General features: G+C 42.7%; 1 protein-coding gene across 1 annotated transcript in view; it reads right to left on the reverse strand.

Moving 5' to 3' along the window:
* Positions 1–6,468: 6,468 nt before the first annotated feature.
* DOCK2 (dedicator of cytokinesis 2) overlaps positions 6,469–15,899 on the reverse strand; it is a 1,017,649-nt gene continuing 1,008,218 nt past the window's right edge. The window contains exon 52 of the mRNA XM_073573729.1: positions 6,469–8,688. Coding sequence (XP_073429830.1) covers positions 8,626–8,688 — 63 coding nt within the window. The 3' untranslated portion in view covers positions 6,469–8,625. The remainder of the gene's footprint in view (positions 8,689–15,899) is intronic.

The following is a 15,899-nucleotide window of genomic DNA, read 5'->3' on the forward strand; positions in this document are numbered from 1 at the left end:
TCAGTTATAACCGTCCAAAGTACATCTCTACACACTCTCCTTTTTGCTGTGTCATGCTAGTCAGGAGTACAGACTGCTCTGATTGTTCCACTGTAGCCCACTGTTTTAGTGACACAGTACATCTCCCCAGACCATGCAGATTTATCATCCATGCCCCAAGCCTGATTCTTTGCCACATCTGTGTGTGTCTTAACTATGTGTCCTAGTACGTCACTAGCCTTTAAACTCACCAACCTCTCTAGGTCTGCCCAGGTACACTTATATGTCCACTGTATTTCCTTTATTTGTTTATTTTATAAAACGGGAAAGGTTGGTACTCTGGGTCAGGCAGCTGCTTCGGCATAGCTAGTTGGTCAGAGGGGCTCCAGGGATAACACTCCTGCATCTTTCTTACTCTAGTCACCCTTCTAGGTCCTGATGTGGTTGGTCGTCCGGTGTCTACTGTCAGCTTACTCCTCAAAGGTCAATGACCCCACTACCCACACAATTATGTCAGCTTCTTATTTCACTACATATGATCTTGTCCTGACAGGATTTAGCGCAACTCGCTTAGGTCGGTAGCATAGGTCACACAAGTAGCTATTCAGTCTGGGTTTGTCTGAGTCTGATCACAGTGTTTACAAGTACATCTGTTTTGTCTGGGTCTCTGGTTAAACTTTGTATATCAAAACATTCATAATACACCTTACTTCCGTACTGCTGCACATTCTCAAACATCATTTATTCACTTGCTATTTTCTTCCCTTTTCTGTGCCTTTTTTTGTATATCCAAACATTCACACTCTAGCATTTCTGCCTTTTTTCAATACTGGTCCCACCTGTTTTACTGCTTCCTTTCTTCTCTGTCTTTTACAATCTGCATAGTGGTTTGGAATCCCATTGAGGGTCCCTGACAGCACACACAGAATAAGTTGCCATGGCTTCAACTTATTCGTCAGACAGCTCACCTTTATTCTGAAATGCCCTTCTAGTGTGCCTGGACCTTGTCTTACAGGCCACACGTAGCAAGTCAGAGCGAACCTGCCAAGGTGTAGCGGGAAGGCTTCTTGCCCTCACCCGGTAGACCTACAGGATGTAACGGGAAGCTCTACCTATCGCCACATATCATTTTTCCCCTATACCTCCAAACTACTGGAAGCACAGGTCCATTTTGAGCGGTCCTCCCGCCTCTCTTCTTGCTCCCTTTTTGACAGCTTACAATCTGACTTCAGACTGAACCATTCCACTGAAACTGCCCTGACTAAAGTCACCAATGACCTACTAACCGCCAAATGAAAGAGATGCAAGTTTGTCCTCCTCTTTCTCCTGGACCTGGTATCTTTGACATTGTGGAACATTCCCTCTTACTACAGACTTTCTGATCTGTTGACATTACAGACTTGGCCCTTTGTTGGATCTCCTCGTACCTAATAGACAGGACATTCAGTGTCTCCCACTCACACACCACCTCCTCATCTCGACCTCTATGTGTTGGTGTCCACTAAGGCTCAGTTGTAGGACCGGGAACTATTCTTAGAGGGAGCATGTGAGCGCTCCTTTATTTTTAAGGGGACTGCCCACATCAACCTAAGGTATTCCCAACCCATAGCTGGACAGCACCTATTTAAGGCTTCTCCTCCAATATGGAGGTGCCTGAGCTACAGTGTTAGTTTGCCTTGCATCCTTGCTAGTTGTCAGGTTTTCCAGGTCCGCCTGTCTGCTTGTCTACCCTGTCCTCTTTAGTTCTTACCTGTTTTGCCTGTCTGATCGTACCTGTCTGCGCTCTTCTGTCCATCAGCTAGTCCAGATCACACCTGGAAGAGCCCATCTGTCTAACACCCGGTCCAGCCTGCACCTGCAAGTGCTTCGCTGTTCCTCAGTCGGTCCCATCTGCACCCGTGGTTCCAAAGTCCCTACAGTGCGTGATGCATTTTTCATTCCTCCTTTGGGCCGTAGCAACTTATCCACTGTAGGGGGTCAGCTGCAACATTTTGTAGGTCAGCCATGAAGTAGCACCTGGTGCCGCCTCTTTGTATCTCCTTGGGTCACAGTTTTCGCCTGCTGTCACTTGTCTGAGTAGGGATTTGATAGGCCACCTAGTTACGCCCCTTCAAGGTTTTCAGAGGGATGCAGAACAGTGATTCCACCACCTTGCCCATTACAGTCTCCATCTGCTGGGTTGGCTGTAGTGGAAGACGTGTCAGTCCCCGCTATTCTAATTCTAATTTATTGCAATTGATGCCACTTTGTTGGTATCTGCCACTAATTTTTGTAAATGTGTTGACTCCTGGTTGGGTCTCCTTCATGCGTGTTGCCTGTAGCAGTAGGCATCCAACACTGTAAGGCCTCAAATTCCTTGGACTCACCTTCCCTTGTCACTATCCTTAAATTTTTCAGACAATGGTAGGTGGCACAAATATCCATTTTGTAGACTGAGTGTGGCTCAGCACGAAAGCAGGTAGATGTGTTACATGTGGTTTCAGGGCTCTCATCAAAGAAGGCCTTCACCAATCCCTCACCACCTTGTCTTACTGTGACGTTCAATTGAAAGCTGTAAATGCTGTCCCAGACCCCGATATCTATATTGCTGTAGTTCCATGCTAAAATTTGAACTGTGGGTGAGTTGAGGTCACTTTCCTGGTGTCTGTCCCATGTTTTTTGTCTACGTCAAAAGAAAAGAAAAAGATTTTTGCTCGAATGGAAGCCTATGGGCGACGGTTCTGTGCAGGGGTCTGTGCGGGGGTATGTGCGGGGCTTTGTGGAGGTCAGTGTGGGGCTCTGTGAGGGGGTGTACAGGGGTATGCGGGGGTCTGTGCGAGGGCCTGCGTGTGTTTGTATGCAGGCATCGTCCGATGGGACTTCAAGTCCCATCAGGCTATGCCTGCTACACTCACAGTGATTGACACATTAGCCAATGATGGGACAGTAGTAGTCCCATCATCCGGCTAATGTGTTGAATGTAAAAAAACACACACACACACATATATAGTTCATACTTACCATATACTGCTAATCCCCGAAGCCATCGATCACCTGAAAAAAAATTAAAATAATAAACCAACACTATACTACCTGTGTCCAATGTAATCCAATTAATATGATTGTCCCATAACGATCCCCCGTGGAGAGCTGTCACATCAGCTGATGCGACCGCTCTCCAGGGGATCCAGTGATACAATGCAGAGGATTATCTCCGTCATTGTATCACTCCGCCACCGACAGGTCACCTGCGTTCACCTGTCACTTTGCGGCACTACAGCTATATCTATGGATATATTCATAGCTATCCATAGATATATCTATAAATATATATCTATGGATATATCTATGGATATAGCTATAGATATATCTATGTATTCTATCTATCCCATATCTATAGATCTGTCTATCTGTCTGTGGGCGTTTTTAAAAATGGATCCATCAAAAAATGGAAGAAACGGATGAAAAAACGGATGCAACGGATCCGTTTTTTGATGGATCCAGCTAGCGGATCCAGTGAAAAAATGGATCTCTCACATCAGTTTTTCACATTCTGCGATGGATCCGTCGATCTGATGGATTGTGACAGACGCCAAAAAACTGAAATGTGAAAGCAGCCTTAGTCGGCGAATATTGCAAATTCGGTGATCATAATCCAAACTGAACATTGAAATATTCGCTCATCTCTAATCACTACACCCCTAGATGAATTTTTTGGGGGGTACAGTTTGTAAAATAAGGTCACATATGGGAGGTTTCTGCTGTTTTGGCACTTAGGGGCTCTGCCAATGTGACATGGCACCCTCAATCTATTTCAGTAAAATCTGAACTAAAATATGGCACTTCTTCCCTTTTGAGCTTTGCACTGTACCTCAAAAGTAGTTTTCGACTACATATGGGGTACCGGCTTACTCAGAAATATTGCATAACAAGTTTTGGGGTTCATATTCTCCCATCCTAGTGAAAATGAAAAAATTGGGGCTAAAACAACATTTTTGTGGGAAAAATAAATATTTTTTCATTTTCACAGATAAACATTGTAAAGTTCTGTGAAACACTGGTGGGTTGAGGGTGCCGACCACACATCTAGATAAATTCCTTGATTGGTCTAGTTTCCAAAATTGGGTTACTTGTGGGGGGGTTCTACTGTTTAGGCACATCAGATGCTTTCCAAACGCGACATGACACCCGCAGACCATTCCATCAAAGTCTGCATTCCAAAAAGTCACTCCTTCCATTCTGAGGCCTGATGTGTGCCCAAACAGTTGTTTTTCCACACATAAGGGGCATACGCGTACTCAGGAGAAATTGCACAACAAATTTTGGGTTCCATAGTCTCCTGTTACCCTTGTGGAAATAAAAAAAAATTGGGGTTAAAATAACATTTTTGTGGGAAAAATTAGATTTATTTTCACAGCTCAATGTTGTAAACTACTGTGAAGCACCTAGGGGTTCAAGGTGCTCACCACACATCTAGATACATTCCTTGAAGGATCTAGTTTCCAAAATGGAATCACTTGGGGGTGGGTTTCCATTGTTTAGGCACATCAGGAGCACTCCTAATGCGACATGTCCATTAATGATCCCAGCCAAGTTTGCATTCTAAAAGTCAAACAATGCTCATTCCTTTGCAAACGCTGTCATGACCCAAAACAGTACTTTTCCCCCCTCATAACGTCTTAACAAAAAAAAAGTATATTTCAAAAATTGTGCTGATGTAAAGTAGACATGTGGGAAATGTAATTTATTAAGAATTTTGTGTGACATAACTCTCTGGTTTAAGGGCATAAAAACTAAAAGTTTGAAAATTGTAAAAAAATCAGAAATTTGGTGCAAATTTTGAAAATTTTACAAATATAATCAAGTCATATAGAACAAATTTTACGGTTATCATGAAATACAATATGTCACAAAAACCATTCTCAGAATCAGTGAGATGCATTGAAGCATTCCGGAGTTATTTCCTCAAAATTAGACACTGGTCAGAATTTAAAAATTTGTGCTGTTCAGGAATGTGAAAACAGGCTTTGGGAATTAAGGGGTTAGGCTAGTTTCACACTAGCGTTCAGGAGGGCTGCGGATGGCTGCCTACTTCCTCCTTTCCTCCTCCGTGAAGCTCCGCCTACGCTTCGCCTACTTCTGCATGTGTCCTGCGATTCCCTGCGTTGTACGCAGATGTGTCCGCATGCGGTGATTTGACATGCGGTGACCACACGGAAAACGCAAAATTTAGCTTTTCCATGCGGTCACCGCACACATCAAATCGCCGCATGCGGATGCATCAACATACAAGGCATGTCTCTGCATACCCAATGTTAAAGATAGGTACGCAGGTAATCGCAGGACACATGCAGAAGTAGGCGGAGCTTCATGGAGGAAGAAAGGAGGAAATAAACAGCCATCCGCAGCCCTCCTGAACGCTAGAGTGAAACCAGCCTCAATCCTTTTAATATTCAAACAAATAATAAAGACATTTAAAAAAATACGGTGGCATCAAATAAACATATTGCTAAATGTTGCTTGTCTGATTTAAGGTCATAAAAATTAAAAAATTCAACATTTCATATTTATTATAAATAAACACAAATCATGTTGACCTAAAATTACTACTATTATGAAATACAGTATGCTAATTATGCAAATTGTCTCTTCAGAGAGGAAGAGGACTAGAACTCTAGTGCCACCTATTGGAGGTAGCAATCCTAAAAGTCAATGTTGACCCTTTAACGAGCCTAGTTACATGACTTAGGATAAAAGCCAAACCAGAATCTCCATTTGCAGACACCGTGTCTGCAAATGGAGATTCTGGTTTGGCTTTTATCCTAAGTCATGTAACTAGGCTCGTTAAAGGGTCAACATTGACTTTTAGGATTGCTACCTCCAATAAGTGGCACTAGAGTTCTAGTCCTCTTCCTCTCTGAAGAGACAATTTGCATAATTAGCATATTTCCCAGAGGAGCATTGCGGCTTTAAGTCTCCTCACCTCGACATGCTTAGCATGTCATTCTCCGCAAGGAGAAATGATACTTCTTGAAATACAGTATGTCATGAGAAACCAATCTCAGAATAACTATATGGTAATAAATTTGAAATTCTTCAAAGTGTCACATCAGATTTATTTATATTATAATTTGGTGTTGTCAGAAAGGTGAAAACTGGCTTCAGTTTAGTCTTTGGACCTGCTCTAATTTTATCAGTTTTTTAAATGTAGAATCACACACAACATTTCAACTCCAAATGTGATCTTTGTATAACGTGAGCTCTCTTCCTACTTATAGCTGATGAGTAAAATTACCGGTACCTTTATTAACCTCTGAGTGAAGCTTTTATGTCTTTTCATTGGAAATGTTAAATATATTATGGTGATGTAAATTCAATTCAGTTCATATTTCGCCACCCCTCTCCCACTTCTGACTTTTGGCTAAAAATAAATAAATTTTGTCCAACAAAGAACTCTGTGGGAAATCACCGTAAGATTTTCATGAAAACAGACACAGGATTAGACGGACATATGCTAAATGCAATAACTTTTATTTTTGAACAAGCAGGTACCAGCAGCAAAAAAGCATGAATTTTCATTGAAAATTAGAAACATGAAATGATGAAGTAACCTCACAACAGTTTATCATAAGCAATAGCTTAAAGGGGTATTTATCTTTCTTCTTGATTCTTCTGCAGCGGCACAGCAGTTGAACTCAGTGATTGGTTGCAAAGATGTTGATGTGACGTACAGCCACACAATAGAGGTCTGGACAGAGAAACTCCAAGAAGGGTAAGTAAAGCACAGTTGTTGTTTTTTACACCTAAACTGTACCTACAGGCAGAAGTTTCCTGGAAAACCCCTTTAATTTACTTACAATATTATGCAATAGATGTACGCTGTACAGAAAAACCTTAGTAACAACAGAGTATTACCCTAAGGCTAAGTTCACATGAGCATGTAAAAATATCAGCCGAGTTTCCTCCACAAAGGAGGGCAAATTTCATCTCAACTGTCATCTCAATTTCTTCACACACAAATTTGGTCAGTGAAAAAAACAGACATTTGAAATTAAATAACATTGGTCCGAGCGTTGTACATTTTTTAATTGCCAGTACTCGCACTAAAAATAAGCTCATGTGAACTTGGCCTTTGGGTGAAAAAGGGAGAGATGATTAGCCGTAATCAAATGTGCATGGAGACTTTTAGCTGTAAAAATGTTAACATTTTGCTGAAAGCAAACAAAGGCAGAAATAGCTTGCCAGTTCACTCAGGGAATGTTCACACAGTGCAACTTGGCAGTAGATTGTATTGAGGAAAGTTATGATACAACCACAACCACATTCAGGTCAAAGGAACTGATTTTTAGTCACAGAAGTTTCTGAATTCATCCAAAGTTATTAATCAGATTATCCAAAGTGTACATTTGGAAGGAAACATTTTTATGCAGTAGCATTCATGGAGAGACATTATTCGGACTAGCCAATACAGTTACTTCATTAAAATTTCAATATAAAATCTCTAGTTACCTAAATAAATTGAGAGTTGAGACCCTTTCCTAACTAATGACCTACTCTGTGCCATATGTTTTAAGCTTTGATGGAAACTTTACCACCAGGATATGTGCACATGGCATCTTATTCAGTGGGGTACAATCTGTAACCTGCCTGAAAAAGTGACAATTAAACTCAAAAAAGGTTGATGTGAATATGCTCAGTCTTTTGTGATTCTTTCAACTGCTTCAGGTTTCCAAAGATGTGTGAAGTGACTAAATGAAGTAGCCTCACCATTCTCCAGGTGGCTTTTCCCGTCTGAATCCCATCTGGAATAGTGCCTGAAACGCAATGCAAACAATGAACATAGTGCACAGCAATGTAAAAACAATATTGTAGTGCACAAGTTCAGCCTTTTCTTACTTATTTAAACGCCTTCAATGTTCATAAACTGTGAAGCAGCTGAATAAAGCATATTCATTCATCAGATAGCCTCTGCTAGGAGAGCTGATGTTCTGTGTACATACTCTTGGAGAGAATTTTGGGGTCATGCTCTGTGAACTTTGCACCTGTATTTATTAGTCAAGGTGTGGGAAAACTGTTTAGTCAGGAGAACATTTTTTGCCTGCCAAAAATTGGCAGGAATTTTAGAGATGAACAAATCAATTCATGGGTCCCTGATCTAGTGGCATCATCAGTATTACCTGGCCATTGAGCAGGAGTCATGTGAATTGTCTTCTACCTGTATTGTCTTCATATTTGCAGGCCCAGCTTGATGTCATGCAGGCATCACACCACAACATTGCATTGCGCTGGGCCTACTGATGACAGGAGCAGCGGAGGATGCCATCAGATAGGAGGCAGTTTGCAGATTCCCATCTGGAGATTCTGCAAATCAATTCGCTCATCTCTCATAGGAATGTATCTTACATGTCTAGAGTGTCATGGAAATGTAGGGTAGTAAGTAATTGATTTCTTAATAAAGAGTTTTCTCATCTAATGTAAAACAAAATATGTCATCATAAACTGTTAACATTGGCTCTTTTTTAAATTTGTTAATACATTGTTGTACAAATGTATTTTATTTTATTTTTTAATCTGCTCTCTTTTAATTTAATTTGGACAAATAAAGATATCTACATGGAGACTGGATCAACACTCAGAGACTATTGTGATCTTATAGGGTATAGTCATCTACAGTGTCTCATCTTGCTGGTTCATGGTCTGCTTCCCATCATCAGTGACCTTAGCAGAACGCTGCAAAGAAATAATAAAAAATTATGAAATGTTTTATTATACAAAATTTAATCTTATGTATCTCAAGAAAAAAATTACATAGCTAACTTCTAACAATGATTACTGAAATAACTTAAAAATGACAAAAGTAAATTTTCAATGTAACAGCCTTCTGACATGCGCTGTATACGTATATAAGGCTTTGTGGGAGCTGTGTTCCCACAAATTGCTGTATAAATATGGAGCTGTGATCATGTGGGCTCAAGCTGAGTGCCGCCATCGAGTGTGGGTGCCACTCTCACATAGGTGACGATGCCTACGATGGGTGCTAGCACCGATCACAGGTATTTAATTCCTGCGAAGCCACGGTCAATAGTGACAGCGACATTGCTGGGCATCGCAGAGGGAGGGAGTTCCCTCTATGTTCCAATCGGCACAGCATGATGCAACTGCATTGTGTCGATGGTCTCTATAGTGACCTTGTGCTGATAGCACGAGCTGACACGACTCCTCCCTGTATGTCAGACACTGCTCTAATGTGCTGCAGTGCAGAGTATTAGATCAGTGATCTGCTACTATAAAGTTGATGCACCATGCTGGGACATTGTAAAAAAAAAAAGTAAAAAAAAAATAATGAAAATTGTAAAAATGTTTTTGAAAAAAAAATCATAAAATAAAAAACAAAAAAAAAATTAATCCAATAAATACATTTATGTAAAAAAGAACAAACAAAAAAATAGACATTTGATATTTGGTATCGTAGTATCCGGAACAACTTACCGTATTTTTCGGACTATAAGACGCACCAGACCATAAGACGCACTACAAATTTTGGGGTGGAAAATGGGGAAAAAAAAATAATGTGTCAAATGGGGGTCCGTCTTACAGTCCGAATTCAGCTTATCAGCGAAGGGATCAACACAGGTAGAGGAGTGGTCACAGGGGTCGCTCGGTAGTCCATGCTGGTGCGGTGGTGGTGCTCTGTGTTGCAGGGGTGCTCTGTGGGGTGGCTGTTCTCTGTGGGGTGGCTGTGCTCGTAGGGTGGCTGTGTCCGTGGGGTGACTGTGCTCTGTGGGGTGGCTGTGCTCTGGTCGCAATATACTTACAAATCTTGCTGCGGTGGTCCCGTAGCGGTGGTCCCAATGCAGCCTCCCTGTGCTCTGTGGTGTGGTGGTGTTGGGGCTCTGTAGTGTGGCTGCAGCGGGGCTCTGTGCTGCGTGGAGGGCTCCGCCGGCATTTCGTTAAAGCCCGAAAGCCCCCCACAGCTCCGTTGCTGCGACGCGGAGGCCTCCAGACAGATGGCCGCCAGGGGCCACCGGAAAGACAGCCGCTGCTCAGTTTCAGATCTCGTTACCGAGATTTGAATTTGAGTATGCGCCGCTCCCGGAGGCCATCTTTCTGAAGACCACCGCGTTGCAGCAAAGGAGCTGCGGGGGGGCTTTCGAGCTTTAACGAAAGGCTGGCGGAGCCACCCACTCAGCACAGAGCCCCGCTGCAGCCACACTACAGAGCCCCGACACCACCGCACCACAGAGCACAGGGAGGCTGCATTGAGACCGCCGCCACAGGATCACCGCAACAGGATTTGTAAGTATATTGCGACCATAAGATGCACCCCCATTTTCCCAAAAAAATTTTGGGGAAAAAAGTGCGTCTTATGATACGAAAAATACGGTAACCTATAACACTGTCCTACTAGTTAACCATTTCAGTGAACACTGTTAAAAAATAAATACAAAATGAGGCAAAAAACTATGCTTTATCAGCATACTGCTGAACAAAAAGTGGAATAAAACGCAATCAAAAAGATCAATCTAAATACAATGTTATAACTGAAAACGTCAACTTGTCCCGCAAGAAACAAGCTGCCATACAGATCCATCAGTGGAAAAGTAAAAAGTTTTAGTTCTCTGTTCACATCTAGGGCTGCAATGATGATAAGGGGGCATCATCTACATCTAGAGCAGGGGTGAGGAATCTTTTTTCTGCCAAGGGCCATTTGGACATTTATACCATCCTTCGGGGGCCGTAAAAACTCCGCCCACAAAGTACATCCTGCCTCTGGCACTGGTGTTAGGACATAATCTTTCATTGCATGCCCTTCAGTGTTCAGTAGTGAACACTGCGTGTGTGTGCTAACAGAGCTAGAAAAAATTAAAGAGCTGGTGGCAGTCAAAATACAACTCCCTGCCAAAGCACTGCAGTCCCTGAGAATCTGCCCGGGGGCCGGATAAAAGGTCATTAAGGGCCGTAAATGGCCCTGGTGTCTGAGGTTCCCCACCCCTGATCTAGAGGTAAAAAAGATTTAATCATCATGTATGGTGATTCTTTATTGTAAGACTAGCGAGACCATGGAACTCTCTGTCACATAATGTTGTAATGCTTGATTTACTACAAAAGTTCAAGGAGGGCGTAGTTGCCTTTCATAAAAAATACAATACAGATTATGGATACTAAATTCTATGTTTAAACATTGATTGAGGGAACTAATCTGATTGCAGTACATGAAGTCGGGAAGGATTTTTTCCCTAATTAGCATGTGCCTTATGGGATTTTTGCCTTCATCTATATCAAGATGTTAGGCTATAGATTGAACTTGAAGGACTTATATCTGTCTCCCTTCAACCTTAAAAACTATGAAATTCAATTTTGATTACTACATTAGGAAAATGTATGAATGACAAAGATAAAGGAATAAAATGAAAGGGTAAGAACATGGACATGAATATAAGAACCTCATTGGATACTATGGTCAACATCTTCAATTTCCACTAGTCTTCCTCATTGCTATAATTCAGGAGAGATCCTTAGGATGGGGCTAAACCTGTCCATCTACAATAGGTATCCCGCACTGTACTATCAGTAACTTCTCCAGATGGTTGTACCTAGCACTAGAGAGATTAAGCAGTACTTCCCTGCTGACTCTTGAAACCAATAGATTTGACACAGCTACTGCCTAATCTCGCTAATGCTGGGTATAACCATGTTGGATACCCTTTTGCTGATGGTTACAGTGCAGGAGACATACAATTTGTAGTGCTTACGTAGGACACACAGAACAATCCTCCTGAGCACAGAGAGGAGGATACCTGCATTGAATACCTTGCAGAGCAGTGAGCACACACTTAATAGTGCAGTCAAGTCTCTTTTAGTAATATAAAGTAAAGACATGGCTGAAATGGCACTATAACACAGACTAAACTGATACCTTTGGGGGAGAAATCCACTTTGTTGTCCTTCTCTAATCAGTATTTGAATTATTCTGCTAATTAGATTTGGTGCACAGGGGCTGGACTGTTAATCAGGTCTACTCCTCCCTGTCATTTAAAGATCAGAGGCAGATGGGAGGGCCAGGGCATAAAAGTGAGTAGGAGACCTAATTAGTAGAAAACTTCAAATGCTGATAAAATAGGTTTCTTCAACAATCAATTTAATCTGTGTTACATCACTATTACAGCCATGTCTTTGCTTTACATTACAATTTGTGCTGCGAGGTCCTCTTTAAAGGGGTTGTCCGAAGAACAAAATACATTTAAATGTTAAAGTTTTTGGAATAATAAGTTCCCCAATTGGATGTGATAAAAGAAAATGTTCTTCTCCTGAAGTAATCTCAAAAATGTTTCTGTGCTGTGTACTGTGTAATGGCTGTGTCTGACCATGCAGGAGCATGGTCTGATCATATCACAGCTCCTGGGCAGGGAAAGAAGCAAAAGAGTATACAGACAGGGAAGCATGGGATCACAGATGATTCTTTCTACCGGGTGAGTCATAAAGGACGGATGTATTTGAAGTGGCTATAACTCACCACCAGGTGGAGGTAGAGATGTGCGGGAGGCGGGGTTATGTTTGTGAGGTGAAAGCATTGTTTTTATTTTAGTTTCAGTTTAAGCTATGGTGCCGTGGACGATAGAACATCGCGTTTTTGCGTACGACAGTTTTGTCAAGAATAATGAGTGTATCACAGCCGTTCAGCGTGAGTTTCGGCGTCATTTCAATATTCACAGAAATCAAGCTGTTCCCGCTCGTAACACTATCCTACGTTGGGTTGAAGCACTCCGTACACGAGGTACACTAATGAACAAACGACCACCGGGGGGCTCCACGAACGGCACGTACCGCTGCACAGCCCTAAGGTAACGGTGTGGTGCGCTATGGGCAAATATGGCGTGATCGGTCCGTACTTTTTCGAAGGCGATAATGGCAATACTGTTACCGTGAACTCACAACGTTATATCGCCATGATAAATAACTTCTTTGTTCCTGAGTTACGACGGCAACATATCCCCATCTCTAGTGTGTGGTTTCAACAAGATGGGGCAACGGCCCACACAGCCGGAGCAACAATGAACGTTCTTCGCCCTCTCTTCCCTGGTCGCATCATTTCCAGGTTTGGCGATATTAATTGGCCTCCTAGGTCCCCAGACCTGTCCATGTGCGATTATTACTTATGGGGTCACCTCAAATCACGTGTATACAAGCTTAAGCCTCGATCATTACAAGAACTGAAGGAAGCTATTCGAGTGGAAGTTGCCCAAATCGACAGAGTTGTGTTGGAACGTGTTGATGCCAACTTCCAAGAACGCCTTTGGAAATGCATCACTGATAATGGCCACCACATGGCAGATGTTGTTTTCCACACTTGAATTTGTCAAATGCTATTAGTATACGTAACCAAATCTGTGAATACATTTATATTTAATAAATATTTAACGATTTTATGATTAGTTTAAAAACGTCCGTCCTTTATGACTCACCCGGTATAAGGTAAAGCTTCTGCTGCTAGTTTATAAACATGTTTTACCACACATAAATAATCTGTGATCTTCATGCTGTCCTGTATGTATACTCTCTCTTCCCCACTATGTCAGGAGCCCACAGAAAGTATATCAGTAAATGGTAATAGTACACATAAATAATATAGGGCACTTAGTTAATGCTATTTTGATTTAAAAAAAGCATAAAATCCTTCCCACCACATTGCGGTGAACCCATTGGGACGGTTCTAACCTGACTCTGGTATTAAAACCTTACAATGCGTCAAATGACATCAATGTGAATAAGGGCAGAATAGGACAGGGCGAGACTGAGACACCCATTAATAGGAAGCTATGCAGATGGAATACTTAGCTCAGAAAGGGCTGTCAGGACATACAAGAGATAACAGCAAAACCAAAAAACTGAACTGGACGATCAGCTGTGATCCCCTGCTGTCCTGTCTGTAAACTCTCTTTTGCTTCCTCTCTAGCCCAGGAGCTGGGGTATGTTCAGACACAGCCATTACGTAGAAGGGTCACATTTATAAGCACACAAACATTTTTAACACATTCATTTGTGAAATATATTATTATTCCAAGATCCATTGATTAAAATGCATCTTGTTAATGGGACAGCTTCTTTAACGTGCCTCCACTTCACAGTACATAGTATCAAAGTAAAGTCAGACATGTAGACTAAGAGGTACTTCACACTAAGCGAGATCGCTAGCGAGATCGCTGATGCGTCACCGATTTTGTGACGCATCAGCTATCTTGCCAGCGATCTCACTGTGTGTGGCACGCTTCAGCAATTGCCACCCCCCCCGCCGGGTATCGCTGATCGTGCAGGAATGTCCTGGGCCATTTTTTGATCGCTGGTCTCCTGCTGGCCAGCATGCATCGCTGCATGTGGCAGAGGGAGACCAACGATCAGCGAGCTCCCAGCGCTGTAAGCAGTCGCTGGGAGTTGGTATCCAAGGTAAATAGCAGGTAACTAAGCACACGCCTCCCTTAGTTAACTTCTTGGTACCCTGGATACCAGCATGCTCGCGCTGGGAGCTGGTATCCAAGGTAAACAGCGGGTAACTAAGTGCCGCATGTGCTTAGTTACCCGCTGTTTACCTTGGATACCAGCTCCCAGAGTGAGCAAGCTGGTATCCAGGGTACACAGCGGGTAACTAAGGGACGCGCGCGCTTAGTTACCCGCTATTTACCCTGGTTACCAGCGTCCTCGATGGTCCTGAACGCTGGTGAGTCTACCTGTTTGAGAGCTCACCAGCGATCATGTAGCGACGCACCAGCAATCTTGACAGGTCGTATCGTTGTCGGGATCGCTGGTGTATTGTTTAGTGTAATGGGACCCTAAGGCCAGGTTCAAACTAAGCTTTTGCCACACATCAATGGCTCCTTCAGGATTTCTTTCTGAAGCCCTGCAAAAAGGGAAGTTGAGTGGATCGCTTCATGGGCCAATGACGATAATAAGGCAAGTGGATTTACTTTGTGTTCTTTTGTGCTCTGCCTGTCTCAGCAGTGTCTGCTTTCATGAGGCAGGCCCAAAAGCATAATTCACTGCTGTACCTCATGAAGGTAGACGCTGACAGAATAGAGGCCAGAAAGAGCACAAAATGCCTCTACTGTTTGCCTCGTTAAAATCAATCACTTCATCCGAGGTTATGTCCAAGTTCCATTTTTCAGACAGAAGCCCTGATAACTAAGGAGTAAGCAATGGTTTTGAGGCCACTTAGATGCAAATTTTAATAAAATGACATCCAAATCACTTAATAATGTGATTCACAAAAGCAAATAACTTTCATTGCTTAATAGACTTGGAAAAAATGTGAAAGTTTAAGCAATTCCTAACTGATACTGTTGCTTACTATCCATTGTGCCATGCTGTCAGACCAGGCAGACTGATACCGACTAAAGCTGGAGTCTCACATAGCGACTTACCAGCGATCCCGACAACGATATCAACGTTTCAGGATCGCTGGTTATTCGTTATGTGATCGCTGGTGAGCTGTCAAACAGACAGCTTCACCAGCGATCAGCACAGCGATGCCGAGCGCGCGGCATCGCTGTGTTTGTTAGCGCTGATGCCATCCCTGTAAAAAAATAGAATTAAAATAAAAAATATTATTCTCACCTTCTGACGTCCCGCCTCTCTCCACGCTCCGGTCCCAGTGATCCTTTGCACGAATGACCGCGAGACTTCGCGCTCCCGCGAGACCGTGACATTCTCGCGGTCATTCTCGCAAAGGATCACTGGGACCGGAGCGTGGAGACAGGCGGGATGACTGCGCGTCACATCGGAAGGTGAGAATAACAATATTTTTTATTTTTTTTATTATTTTTTCCAGCTGATCGCTGGTCTCCCGCCTGTCACACTCAGCGATGCGTGCTGGCCAACGGGAGACCAGCGACGAAAAAAAAGTCCAGAGGTTTCTTCCAGCGATCAGCGATACCGGCAGCGGGGCCGGT

The sequence above is a fragment of the Dendrobates tinctorius genome, unplaced genomic scaffold (assembly GCF_039654945.1).
Source record: "Dendrobates tinctorius isolate UK_male_01 unplaced genomic scaffold, ASM3965494v1 ptg000036l, whole genome shotgun sequence".
Classification (NCBI taxonomy): domain Eukaryota; kingdom Metazoa; phylum Chordata; class Amphibia; order Anura; family Dendrobatidae; genus Dendrobates; species Dendrobates tinctorius.